Here is a 16831-nt window from a genome sequence, read left to right as displayed (position 1 = left end):
CCCCTCACTTTTAACTCGTGTTGCCTCATAACTGACCCTTCAAATAAGGGGAACAGCTGCTCCCTATCCACCCTGTCCATGCCCCTCATAATCTTGTACACCTCGATCAGATCGCCCCTCAGTCTTCTCTGCTCCAGGGAAAACAACCCAAGCCTATCCAACCTCTCTTTATAACTTAAATGTTCCATCCCAGGCAACGTCCTAGTGAATCTCCTCTGCACCCCTTCCAGTGCGTTCATGTTCTTCCTATAATGTGGTGACCAGAAATGCACACACTACTCCAGCTGTGGCCTCACCAAAGTTCTACACAACTCCATCATGACCTCTCTGCTTTTGTAATCTATACCCTGATTGGTGAAGGCGAGTGTGCCATATGCCTTTTTCACCACCCTATTAACCTGCTTTTCCGCCTTCAGAGATCTATGGACAAACACGCCAAGTTCCCTTTGACCCAAAGAGTTTAAATCGTTAGCTGTGAATAGATAGATTTCTCACGACTATTAAATGTTTGAACAAAGCAATGTATCTAATAAGTTCCCCTGTCCCCAGTGAATGACAATCTAATTTGTGAACTAAAGCACTCAATTGTCCTTTTAGCAATTTCTAAGTAAAATCCACTAAACTGTCAATAGATTAAACCAAGTGCACAGCAGGAAGCATTTCCTAAGAACGCAAATGCACATTAACTGAAGAACAGCACAGGGAAATGGATTTTTTAGGTCAGGATACACGTGTAATTAAACAACAGCAGGATTAGAACATCTCAACCATCACAACACAATACACAAGCAACCTGAACTCTTCTAAAGGCTGTTTCATTGGACTGTGCAAAAATGATTGAATGATGGAGCCAATAAAAATGACAAAATAGTTATGTGGAATCCAATAAATTATTCAGCAACTATCAATATAGTCATTGTAAATACCATGATAAACAGATAGCTTAATTTTCATTTACTGTGATAATTGTAAGTTGTTTTAAATCAATATCGGGTGGAAGAGACATTCGGAATCTTTGATTGAAGTTTGGTCAGAATTGGAAAGAGTGATGATATTCCATCACATCCTCCTTAACCTACCAGAAGCTACTGCTTTAACAATCATATCAATGGCCGTGAGTTTTGTCCATCTCATCCAATTTTGTCACAAATAGAAATGGGCGGCACGGTAGCACAGTGGTTAGCACTGCTGCTTCACAGCTCCAGGGACCTGGGTTCGATTCCCGGCTCGGGTCACTGTCTGTGTGGAGTTTGCACATTCTCCTCGTGTCTGCGTGGGTTTCCTCCGGGTGCTCCGGTTTCCTCCCACAGTCCAAAGATGTGCTGGTTAGGTTGATTGGCCATGCTAAAAATTGCCCCTTAGAGTCCTGAAATGCGTAGGTTAGAGGGATTAGCGGGTAAATATGTAGGGATATGGGGGTAGGGCCTGGGTGGGATTGTGGTCGGTGCAGACTCGATGGGCCGAATGGCCTCCTTCTGCACTGTAGGGTTTCTATGATTTCTATGATAAACAAATAAATCAAATATAACTCCATGATAAAAATTCATATCAAAAACAAACTACATTAATATTCACTCTTCTCTGCTACAATAACTCCAGGAGTTGGCTGTATTGCACAAAATAAAGTAAAGCAAAACCACAAGCCTGTGGTGAACACAAACAGGTCCCAATCGGTCCAATGCAATAATGGACCCACTCAGGGGCCTGCTTTATACAGGGCTTGCTACATGATCTCCACCTGCTGAGTTAATTACCAATGCCCAGGGAGCTCATATTCAAAGAGTCCGACAGGGAGGTCAATCAGTAATTTCCCATGCAAGTCCTGGGGATTATCATATTTGCATATCATAATTTATACCCTTCAACCTGCAAGTGAAATTATTTCAGAATAAAGTCTGAACACCCTTGACTGGTGTACGATACGCTCTTCTCGTTCAGCTACATGTTAAATAGTATTCTCTAAATATTTACCATCAAGCTCCCATATCATATTGCTACATTACTAGGCATACATACTCTGTGTTTTGTGCTTATTTAATGGTTAATGTAGCAATTCTCAAAAAGATGAAGGCTAACCAGCTTTACCCAGCCTCAACATAGGGTCTCTGAGCTGGATTTAGCACTCCCCTGCTGACAGATTTGAAGTGGAGATGCCGGCGTTGGACTGGGGTGAACACAGTAAGAAGTCTAACACCACCAGGTTAACGTCCAACAGGTTTATTTGGTAGCAAATACCACTTGGCATTTGCTACCAAATAAACCTGTTGGATTTTGACCTGGTGTTGTCAGACTTCTTACTGTGCAGACAGATTTCAAGGCCGGGTGGCAAGTTAAATCCAGCATACAGCCTGCCCACTCCTGTCCCACCACAATTATACCGGAGGCAGAGGTAGGCCCACCTCAAGTAGCCAGCCCAGCAGCTGGGGAGTAGGAGGCATCCACCTATTAACGTCCAATTGGCTGGGGGAGAATGCGGCATGATGGTATTGTCACTGGTTTAGTAATCCAGGGCTCAGGCTAGTGCTCATAGACACAGGTTCAAATCCCCACCGTCATTTAGGGAAGGAAATCTGCCATCCTACCTTGTCCAAACTACATGTGAGTCCCAGCCCACAGAAACTGCCTAGCAAGCTATTCAGTTCAAGGGCAATTAGGGATGGGCAACGAATTGAAGCCTTGTTAGTGACACCCACATCCCAGGAAGGAATAAAGAAGCAATAAAATGACTGAAGGGTAGCTGTTCTTCCCATAGGGAGAGTCTCTGTGACTCTGTAGCTGGGGCAAGGAGACAGTGCTGATTGAAATTCAGCCCAATATTCCAACACAATTAACCAGTGTTGGGAAGTCATATCCTCAATGTGTCTAATAACAAAATAAAAACAACATCTGGCCTCAGCTACGATCATCAAGGTGAAATATCAGTTGCTCCCTCACTGAATTAGAGTGTTCCCTGCAAAACAAATTGATGTCCCAAGGAATTTATATCCATTAGTTGACATTGCAACTTTTAAATGAACAACGCAAAAAGAAGCTGAAGTGATAGTTTAACTTAGAGCAGCTACAGGGTTTGGAGTGACGTATAAAGTCATGTAAGCACATTGCACCAGTCAGCTCATCAGAGAAAGACACAATTACAGAATCACACAGTGCAGGAGGCCATTCAGCCCATTCATGTGTCTGCTTTTCGAAGAAGCTCTCAAATTCATCTTCCCCTCTCCTCACCTTTTCCCCACAGCCCTCCAATTATTCCTTTCAAATATTCATCCAATTCCCTTTTGAAAGATAACGGTGAATCCACTTCCACTGCCCTATCAGGCAGCGCATTCCCCATCACAACAAGCTGAGTGTTTATTAACAGCATTTGAATTCTCACATTGAGATTATTTCAAAGTAAACATACCGAGAAAAATAAATCAATGTGCGATTGTAAGAATGAAATCAGCTACCTTGCCCACGTACTGAGCTTCTGGGCCGATGTGTTCTTCTAAAACAAAGAATTGGTTCCAGACCCAACCACGTTTGGGGCGATGGTGAACTTGCTTCTCTTCCTCTAAGTGCTTGCTTTGATTTCTCTCCACCTTGATCGAGTTCTGGACAGACATTGTGAAGCAAATAAAACCAAGATAGAGCAGCACAGGACACACAGAATGATTGGATGGAGTTTTCATTGTGAGACCAAGACGAATTTGATCCGAATTCTTTTGCTATTTTCAAATGTTTCCTCAGTGCAGATCTGGCACCGATAAATCCAACATCAGAAGGAAATCCAAGGAGATGTTAATCCTTCCATGGTTTGAGTACCACTGGGGAAGTGCCAACATTTATTCACATTGTGGAAGAAATTCTTTACCCACGATGTTGATGTTCTGTGGATCACATCAGATCTTCCTGTGACTTAACATGTTAGACCTATTGAGAAGATAAGCAGAAATAATAATCATTATAATCAGAAAAGCAAATTCCTTCCATTGACTCATACACCTGAGGCATTTAAAAAGCATCCACACGCTTTCTATTATCTGACACCCAGGAACAGATTGTAAAGTTCTTTTCTGAAACGTAATGATCAAAGATGTGAATAGGAACTTGATTCCAGCAAATTCACTGAAACACAAGTTGCATACGGGAAACACCAGCCGTGTTTTACAAAGGTCTTGTATTTTCTGTTTGATCTGTTAACGTGACAAGGCTATGATTTGGTAAAAACATTCTGCAGCTTCCACTTTAGACTGTAAAGGCTTGAATTATTCTCAGTAATCTTTAAGTATTATTACAAACTTGAGTGAAGAAAATGTGCTTTAAAATGCTTTCTGTAGAGAGAAAGTTACAATTAAATCATTTGGTGAAATATAACTCTGCTCATACAGCAAAATGCAAATATTAAGCAATCAGAGAGCAGCTGCTATCTGCATCCCAGCTGTATTATGATGCATCCACCAAACATTTCAGAAATAGTTATAACTGGCATTAATGTAACACCTTTAAAATCATAAAACAACCCAGGGTGTTTCACAGGGAACGTCACAAACAAAATCTGGCACCGGGCCACATAAAACAATATTATTGGATTCCCTCCTGATTTCCCTTTGACAGCCATCCACCCACTCCTTAACTGATTGAACTTTCCCCCTCTGGTTACCCTCACTCCACCAGATCACCCTTATCACCCACTGCCCACATCAACACGCGCACCCCCAGGTCACTCTCACCCAATCACCACACCCCACATTAACCTTTGGAACTTAAGGCTGGCTGATAGTGTTGACATCCAAGAAGCCAATTTCATCAGGATGCCTAATCGGAACCGAACTGGGACCCACAAATTTCCTGAATAATCAGGGTGAGGTAAAGGTCAAAGTTAGGATGGTCCTCTCTGAGATTCTGCATTCCAAAACTCAGCTGCAACTAATTGATAAGAACAGCTTGCAATAACATTACATCTTTTATACATTAAACGTTTCCACAATGCTTCACGGGAGTGAGTACTACACAGAGCCATTAAAAAAACATCGCTGGTGTCAATCATCATTGCTTTAAATCACCAATCCAACAGGTTTGAAAAGGCTTTGACATTTTGGACAAATAGGTACGCATGAAACTTGGTTAAGGATTTTAAATGTTACACACACATCAGAGACAAAGACAGAGTCTGCACAGAAGCTCCAAGCAGACTGGAATCTAAACCAAGAATCAATCTCACCAACTTTTACAGATGCACCATAGAAAGCATTCTTTCTGGTTGTATCACAGCTTGGTATGGCTCCTGCTCTGCCCAAGACCACAAGGAAGAACAAAAAGTTGTGAATGTAGCCCAGTCCATCACGCAAACCAGCCTCCCATCCATTGACTCTGTCTACACTTCCCGCTGTCTCGGAAAAGCAGCCAGCATAATTAAGGACCCCATGCACCCCAGACATTCTCTCCTCCACCTTCTTCTGTCAGGAAAAAGATACAAAAGTCTGAGATCACGTACCAACCGACTCAAGAACAGCTTTTTCCCTGCTGCCATCGGACTTTTGAATGCACCTACCTTGCATTAAGTTGATCTTTCTCTACACCCTAACAATGACTGTAACACTACATTCTGCACTCTTTCGTTCCCTTCTCTATGAATGGTATGTTTTCTCTGTATAGTGCGCAAGAAACAATACTTTTCACTGTATACTAATACATGTGGCAATAATAAATCAAATCAAAGAATAGAGAGTTTATACTGAGTGTGGATCTCCAGAAAGTGTCGGCAGTACAGGAATAAGATTGACACGACTTTCATTACTGAATGCCTCCGTGGCACAATGAATAATTCGCCAAAGCAGTGTTCACACAGAGACTACATATTACACAAAATATGTTAATATATGATTAACATCAAAAAATGGAAACATCATTCGACCATGTGATTGGGGTTTCTACACAGATATTTAACCAACACAACAAATTCTGCCATTTTACTTATGCACAAGACTGGAAATCTATGACAACGGAACAAACCTTTTGAAACAGAAGAACGTCTTCCTTGAAGACCTTCAGAAAATTTATTTTTGCTTCGAGTAAGCCAATTAGCTACCCATCATAGGAAACATATTTTGTTTTAATTATTTTATGGATTGTGGGTGCACTGTCAAGACCAGTCGATACAGCGAAGCAATTTGATAATGTTTCCGTGAAGTTTCCAAACAGGTTTCTATGGGAAATGCAACAAATTAAGATTTTTTTTACTGGAATCTGTTCAGAGCACAGCATGAGGTAATGGTTATTTACTTCTGGGATCTGAAATTTGAAATCAAATTTATCCCAAGCTAAGAGGATTTAAGTTTCATTCAGCTGTTATCTATTTTGGATTTAGATGGAATGAGTTTAGGCAGCAAAATTCAATTCCTGAAGAGCTCTGATCCTCAGTAACAAACTGCCACTAAACTATTTCCTCACATAGGGAGATAACAGGCCGGGCAAGTGGAAAATGTCTCCCATCGATGCATTAAAGGGAATTCTTCAGAAATGAAACTGAGTAATGGGACCTTTAAAAAGAGCAACAACCTGTATTTGCATTGTGCCTTCAACATAATGAAGCATCTCAGTGTGTTTCACAAGAGTGTTATAAAGCTAAATTTGACAGAGTCAGATAAGGCAGGACAGATGTTAAACCACTTGGGCAAAAAGGTAAGTTTTCAGGAGCATCTTAAAAAGCAGGAGAAAATGAGAGGTGGAAAAGTTTAGGGATGGGATCCCAGAGTTTATGAGCCAGGCAGCTGAAGACACAATCACAAATGGCGAAGTGATTAACGTTATTCAATTTGACTATGCTACTTTTCCAAAGGTTTGAAAATCAGATTATAGCAACTACTTCATACTCGTTAAAAAATAGTCATCTTGTTCTGATGGAAGATATTAGCAAATCTTTCATCTTCAATTGGGGCATGAAATTAGCAGCAATTGATTGGCCACTAGTTTATACAATTGACAGGGAGTCCATTAGCTCAGTTGGCTGGACAACTGGTTAGCGATGCAGAGTGATGCCAACAGCGCCAGTTTGATTCCCATACCAGCTGAGGTTATTCGTGAAGGTCCCACCTTCTCAACCTTGCCCCTTGCCTGAGGTGTGGCGATCCTCCAGTCACATCACCACCAGTCAGCTCTCCCTCTCAAAGTCACCTGGGACTATGGCAAGTTAACCGTTATACAACTCACTGAATACCCCTCTCCACTGAAGTGGTCAGGTGGGCAATATCAAGCGAAACTGATCTCTTAGTCAGATTTATACATTGTACAACATTGAACGTTACAATCCTCGCAAGAAACCTTTGCACTTTCTGTTCAACTCACATTCAATGTGACAGTTTCTTCAATTATTGACCCTATTCGTAATCCAAACCAATATTGGAATACTCTTCTACTCTTTAAGACTGAGCAAGTAACTATAATGAATTCCAACAAGTTTAGAATTTGCCGTGCTTGCTAAGTATGGAAATGTAACATTTGTTTTCATCGCCGAACACTTCTATTGCATACGTTGGCAGAGTAATATGTGACAAATATATTTAGTTCTTAGATGCTAACATTGTTTCTGGCTAAAATCTCTCAATTCTGGAAGTTAGGCAAGATAAGTAATTGTGATTTTAATCTCTGTTTGTCAATTTAGTAGAAGAAGATGAGGATTCACTGAATAGTAGCACTGACGTAAGTTTCCACTCGTTATAAGGAATAGGAGGCCATTTGGGCCATCAAGCCTGCTGGCCCATTCAACAAGATCCAGGGTTGATTTCCCTCAGCCTCACCTTCTCACATAATCCTCACAGCGAGGGAAAGCAGATCACCTCACAGACAGTTTAATGTTTTATTTTCAGTCCGAAAGTCTGACTAACGCTAAAGCCTCCAACTTGCTCCATTATTTATAAGCCAATCTTATGCCATGATCTTCGACCTGAAAACAGTACAAAAGGAACATTTGGAATTTGTTTCTTTAAAGGATCTGTGGAATCTGTGATGTGTATAATCCCTCCAATACAGAACGAGGCCATTTGGCCCATCAAATCTGCACCGGCTCTCTAACATATCCAGGTCCTCGCCCCGAACCTAACCCCATCACCCCACACATTCACCCTGGCTAATCCATCTAACCTAGACATCTTGTGTCACTAAAGGGGAATTTAGCATATCCAATCCAACTAACCAGCGCATCTTTTGGACTGTGGGAGGAAACCGGAGCACCCGGAGGAAACCCACGCAGACACAGGGAGAATGTGCAAACTCCACACAGACAGTGGCGCAAGGCTGGAATCGAACCTGGGTCTCTGGTGCTGCGAGGCAGCAGTGCTCACCACTATGCCACCATATGTTTTCAAGAATGTTTGGAAAGGAATTTTAAGAGATTGCATCAATTGCAAAGGGATCAAATATAATTTTCTTGAGTCATAAGAAATATTAGTCATGTGACCTGGTGACCCTTGATCTTGAATCATTACCAGTTGAGAAAGAAGCTGTGTGGCTGACAGGCGCAAATTCGAGCTGCAGAACCCCTGATTTGGGTTCCCTTTGTGAAGGAGCTGAAAGATAGGAAATCAGTCATTTAATTTTACTCCTTTGCATCAATATTCACTGAGTTCCAGGACAGAGTGCAGTAGACCAGAGGGATCTGGGAATACAGATACATAATTCCCTAAAAGTGGCGTCACAGGTAGATAGGGTCGTAAAGAGTGCTTTTGGTACATTGGCCTTTATAAATCAAAGTATTGAGTATAGGAGTTGGAATGTTATGGTGAGGTTGTATAAGACATTGGTGAGGCTGAATTTAGAGTATTGTGTGCAGTTTTGGTCACCTAATTACAGGAAGGATATTAATAAGGTTGAAAGAGTGCAGAGAAAGTTTACAAGGATGTTGCCGGGACTTGAGAAACTGAGTTACAGAGAAAGGTTGAATAGGTTAGGACTTTATTCCCTGCAGCGTAGAAGAATGAGGGGAGATTTGTTAGAGGTGTATAAAATTATGATGGGTATAAATAGAATGAATGCAAGCAGGCTTTTTCCACTGAGGCTAGGGGAGAAAAAAACCAGAGGACATGGGTTAAGGGTGAAAGGAGAAAAGTTTAAAGGGAATATTAGAGTGGGCTTCTTCACACAGAGAATGGTGGGAGTTTGGAATGAGTTGCCAGATGAAGTGGTGAATGCGGGCTCACTTTTAACATTTAAGAAAAACTTGGACAGGTACATGGATGAGAGGGGTGTGGAGGGATATGGTCCAGTTGCAGGTCAGTGGGACTGGGCAGAAAAATGGTTTGGCACAGCCAAGAAGGGCCAAAAGGCCTGTTTCTGTGCTGTAATGTTCTATGGTTCTATGGTTCTAGATTCAGTGAGGCTGGAATTGAACCTGGGACATTGGTGCTGTGAGCCAGCAGTGCTAACCACTGTATCACTGTGCCACCCCACAATGTATGTGGATTCCATTCCCCTCTCCCACTGCAAGAGTGGAATGTACTGGCCGACACAAACTGAAATGTTTCCAGATAGGTTCAGGACTGATGGAGAGGGTACACAGAATTAAACCCCAAATCAGGCAGCAATGGCACTGCAGCATGAATAGGCTTGGCCTTTCAATCCCAGCTCCATTCAGGTGCAGCTCCTGGCTGGAGCACTGGCTCACTGAATCTGTCCGCACAGCAAAGGAATGTCTGGCACTTCGCAAAGATGCAAAGGAATGAAACAAAATGACTTAGTGTCAGGAGGATTAGCAGGGTAAATACGTGAGGTTACAGGGATAGAGCCTGGGTGGGATTGTTGTCAGTACAGGTTCAAAGGGCCAAATGGCCTCCTTCTGCACTATAGGGATTCTATGAGCTTCCAAGTGCAGACTCGATGTGAATTTCCAACATTTCAGACAGCAGGATGTGTGCCCCCGGATCCACCCACCAATGCACTTAGCTAGAGAAATGGAAAATTCTGCCCAGTGTGTGAGTTTCTGAATTAGAGACAAAATTGGATCATTGGATACTCTGTCCTCAAAAGTCTTACTCTCCACATTTCAGCAGGTTAATATTTTATGCAATTTTCTATGTTCTACCCTCGGCTAATTCTTATTAAGTTGCGAAATGATCTTTGGTTGAACCATGGTTGTATTGAACATGGATCTACACTGTCCAACAGACTCAATGTCCACAGGCAGTGAGGGCAGATACTGACTTTGACTTTGTGTGTAACTTGAATAACAGTGAATTGAGACATTTCTACAGATCCCCCACTTTTTATTTCCATGGATTTTTACTTCTACTGATTTGGTTGTTTTGTATCTGGGAAAACCTGTCAAATCCTAGCCAGTGTAAGCTTCGCCTAGACTTGACGTATTTTGCTGATGGATCCTGAATCAGGTAAAATGCTTCAGTTCAATATCCTGACAATTTTTGTTCGAGTTCGAAAGGTTCATTTAGGTTCAACATACGATTCAATTTGTCATCATTCTACCCATTTCTAATGATAACTGGACACTGCAGGCCCACAGAGTGCAGGGGTAGTCTGGAGTGGTCAGTGAGAAGACTTAGGGCCTGATTTTACCAAAACTTCGTGCATCGCAGTAAAGTTGGGCGTCAGGCCTATACCGCGATCTGCACCCGATTCCTAGCAGATCACGGCTTTACCGACACCCGATCCGGGCGCGGGTCCGGCCCACGCCCGAATCAGGCGGCCCGACGATTTAAATGCATTAGCATTGTTCAGCCAGTGCGAGACAGAGAGGAGCGATTTATTGCAGGAGTGCTGGGGTAAGAGATCTACTTTTAAAATACTTTTAATTTAAAAATAATACTTTTAATTTAGTTTAAATTACTTTTTTGCAGGTGTTTTTCTAAAAAAAAACTTTGAACTCTGACCCGGAAGTAGGACGCTGGGTGTTCTGGGAAGGGTCAAATTTTTCTTCAGTGCGCGGGAGGTTTAAAAGCAGGCCGCACTATTCAGCGGACAGCGTCGTTAGCAGGCAGCGGAGTGAGAGCTGTAAGGGTTTTGGCTCTAAGGGCTCAGGCGGAAAGGGCGAGGCGGTGAACGTTTAATTCTTAAGTACGTTTCTCTGTGTTCCTTGAAATAAGAAGGGAAATTATGAGTGTGAGGCCAGTCTGTTGTTTCCAATGTAGGATGTGGGAGGTCCTGGAGGCTCCTCGCCTCCCGGACGTCCATATCTGTGATGGGTGTGTTGAGCTGCGGTTCCTAAGGGACCGTGTTAGAGAACTGGAACTGCAGCTCGAGGATCTTCGTCTGGTTAGGGAAAATGAGGTGGTGATAGACAGGAGCTATCAGCAGGTGGTCACACCAGGGCCACGGGAGGCAGACAAGTGGGTAACGTCCAGGAAGGGGAAAGCTCGGGTGATAGAGAGCACCCCGGTGGATGTGCCCCTTCACAATAAGTACTCCTGTCTGAGTACTGCTGGGGGGGACAGCCCACCTGGGGGAAGCAGCAGTGGCCGTGTCTCTGGAGCAGAGTCCGGCCCTGTAACTCAGAGGGCTAAGGAAAGGAGGGGGAAGGCAGTATTAATCAGGGACTCAACAGTAAGTGGGTCAGACAGGCGTTTTTGCGGAGGCAGACGGGAGTCTCGGATGGTGGTCTGCCGCCCTGGTGCCGGGATCCGGGATGTCTCCGACCGCGTCCCAGATATTCTGAGGTGGGAGGGAGAGGAGCCAGAGATCGTGGTACATATTGGTACCGCTGACATAGGTAGGAAGACGGAAGTGATCATGAAAAGAGAATATAGGGAGTTAGGTAGACAGTTGGGAAGGAGGAAAGCAAAAGTAGTAATCTCAGGATTGCTGCCTGTGCCACGGGAAAGTGAGAGCAGGAATGGAGTGAGGTGGAGGATGAATGCATGGCTGAGGGACTGGAGTGGGGGGCAGGGATTCAGGTTCCTCGATCATTGGTACCTCTTTAGGGGAAGGTGTGACCTGTACAAAAAAGACGGGTGGCACTTGAATCCTAGGGGGACCAATATCCTGGCAGGAAGGTTGGCTAAGGCTACTGGGGAGACTTTGAACTAGAAAGGGCGGGGGGAGGGAATCGTGATGAGGTGACTGAGAGCGAGGAGGTTAGCCCACAAATGGAGAAGGATTGTACACAGTGTAAGAGGGAGAATAGACGGGTGATGGAGAAGGGGAGAGCTCAGACCAAAGGTTTGAGATGTGTCTATTTTAACGCCAGGAGTGTAGTGAATAAAGTGGGTGAGCTTAGAGTGTGGATCGATGCTTAGAAGTGTGATGTGGTGGCCATTACGGAGACTTGGGGACAGGGACAGGACTGGATACTTCAGGTGCCGGGTTTCAGATGTTTCAGAAAGGACAGAGAGGGAGGCAAAAGAGTGGGGGGAGTGGCACTGCTGATCAGGGATAGTGTCACAGCTGTAGAGAAAGTGGAAGTCGTGGAGGGATTGTCTACGGAGTCTCTGTGGGTGGAAGTTCGGAGCGGGAAGGGATCGATAACTTTGCTGGGTGTTTTCTACAGGCCGCCCAATAGTAACAGGGATGTTGAGGAGCAGATAGGGAAACAGATCCTGGAGAGATGTAGGAATAACAGGGTTGTCGTGATGGAAGACTTTAATTTCTTGAACATCGATTGGAATATCCCTAGGGTAAGGGGTTTGGATGGGGAGGAGTTTGTTAGGTGTGTTCAGGAGGGTTTTCTGACACAGCATGTGGATAAGCCTACAAGAGGAGAGGCTGTACGCGATCTGGTACTGGCTAATGAGCCTGGACAGGTATCGGATCTCTCAGTGGGGGAGCATCTTGGGGATAGTGATCATAACTCTATCTCCTTTACACTAGCATTGGAAAGAGATAGGATCGGGCAAGCTAGGAAAGTGTTTATCTGGAGTAAGGGGAAATATGAAGCCATCAGGTAGGAGATTTGAGGTGTAGATTGGAAGGAGGCATTCTCGAGGAAAAGTACTGAAGTAAGGTGGCAGATTTTCAAGGAATGTTTGTCTGGAGTTCTGCATGACAACGTTACGATGAGACAGGGAGGGGTTGGTAGGTTACAGGAACCCTGGTGCACGAAAGCTGTGCTGACCCTAGTGAGAAAGAAAAGGAAAGCGTACAGATTTTTCAGATAAAGCTCGGCACAACATCGTGGCCGAAGGGCCTGTTCTGTGCTGTACTGTTCTATGTTCTATGTTCTATGTACAAAAGGTTCAGAGAGCTAGGCGATGATAGGGATCTAGATGAGTATGCGGCTTGTAGGAAGGGACTTAAGAAAGAAATTAGGAGGGCCAGAAGGGGTCACGAGAAGGCTTTGGCAGGTAAGATTAAGGAGAACCCTAAGGCGTTCTATAAATATGTGAAGAGTAAAAGGATGAGATGTGAAGGAATAGGACCTATAAAATGCGAAGGTGAGAAAGTTTGTACAGAACCGGAAGAAATAGCAGAGGTGCTGAATGAATATTTTACCTCGGTATTCACGGTGGAAAAAGACCTGGGTGGTTGTACTACAGGATTAAGGTGGACTGAAAAGATTGAGTATGTGGACATTAAGAAAGAGGATGTGTTGGAAATTTTGAATAGCATCAAGATAGATAAGTCGCCGGGACTGGATGGGACGTACCCCAGGTTACTGTGGGAGGCGAGGGAAGAGATTGCAAAGCCTCTGGCGATGATCTTTGCGTCGTCGATGGAGACGGGAGAGGTTCCGGAGGATTGGAGGATTGCGGATGTGGTTCCTATGTTCAAGAAAGGGAATAGGGATAGCCCAGGAAATTACTGACCGGTGAGTCTAACCTCAGTGGTTGGTAAGTTGATGGAGAAGATCCTGAGGGACAGGATTTATGAACATTTAGAGAAGTTTAGTATGCTCAAAAGTAGTCAGCACGGCTTTGTCAAAGGCAAATCATGCCTTCTGAGCCTGGTGGAGTTCTCTGAAAATGTGACTAAACACATTGACAAAGGAAAAGCGGTAGATGTGGTTTACATGGACTTCAGCAAGGCGTTCAATAAGGTCCCCCATGCAAGACTTCTCGAGAAAGTGAGAGGGCATGAGATCCAAGGGGCTGTTGCCTTGTGGATTCAGAACTGGCTTGCCTGCAGAAGGCAGACAGTGGTTGTAGATGGGTCTTTTTCTAAATGGAGGTTGGTCACCAGTGGAGTGCCCCAGGGATCTGTTCTGGGACCCTTGCTGTTTGTCATTTTCATAAATGACCTGGATGAGGCAGTGGAGGGATGGGTTGGTAAGTTTGCCGATGACACGAAGGTTGGTGGTGTTGTGGATAGGTTGGAGGGATGTCAGAAGCTGCAGCGTGACATAGATAGGATGCAAGACTGGGCGGAGAAGTGGCAGATGGACTTCAACCCGGATAAATGTGTAGTGGTCCATTTTGGCAGGTCAAATGGGATGAAGGAGTATAATATCAAGGGTAAGACTCTTAGCAGTGTAGAGGATCAGAAGGATCTTGGGGTCCGGGTCCATAGGACTCTCAAATCGGCCTCGCAGGTAGAGGAGGTGGTTAAGAAGGCGTATGGTGTGCTGGCCTTCATCAATCGAGGGATTGAGTTTAGGAGTCAGGAGATCAGCTACTCTTCCCTGCAGGGGTAAGAGAGTGGGAGAGATGGCTGTGGCTGGTAGTGTACCAGTGATGGTGTATCCCTTTACAGGCCCAGCTTGGTCCTTCTCCAGTGTCTCCTCTTGGACTTGTACTGATCTTGTTGCCGGTTTTCATGCGGATCCACTGTGGAATCGGTTGGTTCTGCTTCATCTTCTTAGCGAGGAATCGCTTCATCCTGAAGGTTTTGTGGGATGGCATGGCCGCACGTCCACTCCGGCAGGAGGGATTCGTTCCTCCAGTGGGGAGGAGGGATCGCCCGCAGAGTGGTGGCAGACTTCCGCTGCCCCCTCCCTCCCCACCGATCAGCCGCAGACTGGTAGTGGAACCCCCCCCCGACCAGAGGATGATCTGGGTCACCCCCCCCCACCTCCCCCGCCCCTGCCCCCCCACCACGCTCCCCCAACCAGAGGATGATCGTCAGAGAGCCGCTCTCTCTGCTTTCTGCTTTTTGTTTCTTTTGCGCCCGGGCGGGCTGTCAGATTTTTTTTGAACTGCGCATGCGCAGTTCAGAGCTCTGATCGGTCCGCCAGCGCTAAGCCCCGCCCACAGCCGGATCGGACCGGAGCTGGCAAAACGCGTATGGGCGCGCTGGAAAGAGGATTCCAGGCTCGGATCTATTTGACGCCCAGATTCGGCACTTAGACTCAAAATGGTAAAATCAGGCCCTTAGTGTGGTGTGAAGGTTGGAGGATGGCAGTGAGCAGCATTTGTTAACATAGAGGTCAGAAGATATGATGTTCAAAGGGAGTTTTGAACAAGACTTCAAGTTTATAAACAGTTTGCTTCAGTCTTACAAGATTGCAAGAGGAAGGCATGGAATCAATGACACAAGGGAGTAAAGTTTGTGATCGAGTAAAGAGAATGGTCTTAGTTTTCCCAAAACTATTCTCACCAGTTGACGGTACAGAGATAGTCAACAGGTCAGGAGAGGTGATGGATAGATCTACTTTAAAATATCTCCTTAATCATCTGCCACTGCATCTCAAATGACCCATCCCTTAACCTATTTTTCCCAGTTCACTTTAGCCAGCTCTGTCTTCATGCCTTCATAAATGGCCTCATTTAAGTTTAAAACATTAGTTTTAGATCCACTCTTCTCTCCCTCAAACTGAATGGGAAATTCAATCATATTATGATCATTACGACCTAAAGACGCTTTCACTCTGAGGTCAGCAATTAATCCTAGCTCACTGTACATTACCAGATCGAGTACAGCCTGCTCTCTGGTTGGTGCTAAAACATGCTGCTGTAAGAAATTATCCCCAAAAACACTATGATTGGCAAATTGGCATTAGGACAATTTGATCCCGTCGAGGGTAAACATTGACCTGCATTTGTTTTCCATGTAATTCAGTGAATCTAAATTCCCCAGCCCGAGGCAGAGGGGAAGAGTTATATGAAACTGAAGAAATGCAAAGATAAATGAGTTCAGAAAGTAGATGAGAGGAATATGAAACAAATCATAATTGAGCTGCTGCGGGCAAACTATGTGTGTGAGATTGACTTGAACTGCAATTGAGAATTAAGGAATAGAGCAAATGGTTATTGAATTACTTGCATGAGTGTTACCAAGACAGAAGCTACTCATCACCAAAGCTTTTGCAAATACACATCTGAAATATTGCTTGATCTTCAATAAACAGAACATCAGGAACTTTAAACATTTGGCTGCAAAAAGAAGATTAGAAAACATGAATGACACATGGGCGGCACGGTAGCACAGTGGTTAGCACTGCTGCTTCACAGCTCCAGGGTCCTGGGTTCGATTCCTGGCTCAGGTCACTGTCTGTGTGGAGTTTGCACATTCTCCTCGTGTCTGCGTGGGTTTCCTCCGGGTGCTCCGGTTTCCTCCCACAGTCCAAAGATGTGTGGGTTAGGTTGATTGGCCAGGTTAAAAATTGCCCCTTAGAGTCCTGGGATGCGTAGGTTAGAGGGATTAGCGGGTAAAAAAAAAGGGATTAGCGGGTAGGGCCTGGGTGGGATTGTGGTCGGTGCAGACTCGATGGGCCGAATGGCCTCCTTCTGCACTGTAGGGTTTCTATATTTCTATGACCATGAAGGAACTAAGGCATTAAATTAACTTTGTTTGATTATAAAGATTTAGATAAGCTCTGACATAAAATACATGCCAGACTTCAATCTATTTTCAGAGATTTATTACCTGAAACCAATGTGCATCATTTGCATATCATACTTTTGTGCATGGTGGCACAGTGGTTGGCACTGCTGCCTCACAGCACCAGGGACCCAGGTTCGATTCCAGCCTCGGGTAA

General features: G+C 44.4%; 1 protein-coding gene across 3 annotated transcripts in view; it reads right to left on the bottom strand.

The window, feature by feature from the left end:
* The window catches only part of LOC144480545 (cadherin-18), a 680005-nt gene that overhangs the window by 235383 nt on the left and 427791 nt on the right, over window positions 1-16831 (bottom strand). For all 3 annotated transcript variants that reach the window (XM_078200126.1, XM_078200134.1, XM_078200141.1), the window contains one exon: window positions 3447-3909. In XM_078200126.1, coding sequence (XP_078056252.1) covers window positions 3447-3668 — 222 coding nt within the window. In that variant the 5' untranslated portion in view covers window positions 3669-3909. The remainder of the gene's footprint in view (window positions 1-3446; window positions 3910-16831) is intronic.

Source organism: Mustelus asterias, chromosome 2 (assembly GCF_964213995.1).
Source record: "Mustelus asterias chromosome 2, sMusAst1.hap1.1, whole genome shotgun sequence".
Taxonomy (NCBI): Eukaryota; Metazoa; Chordata; class Chondrichthyes; order Carcharhiniformes; family Triakidae; genus Mustelus; species Mustelus asterias.
This window is presented reverse-complemented; position numbering and strand designations above follow the sequence as displayed.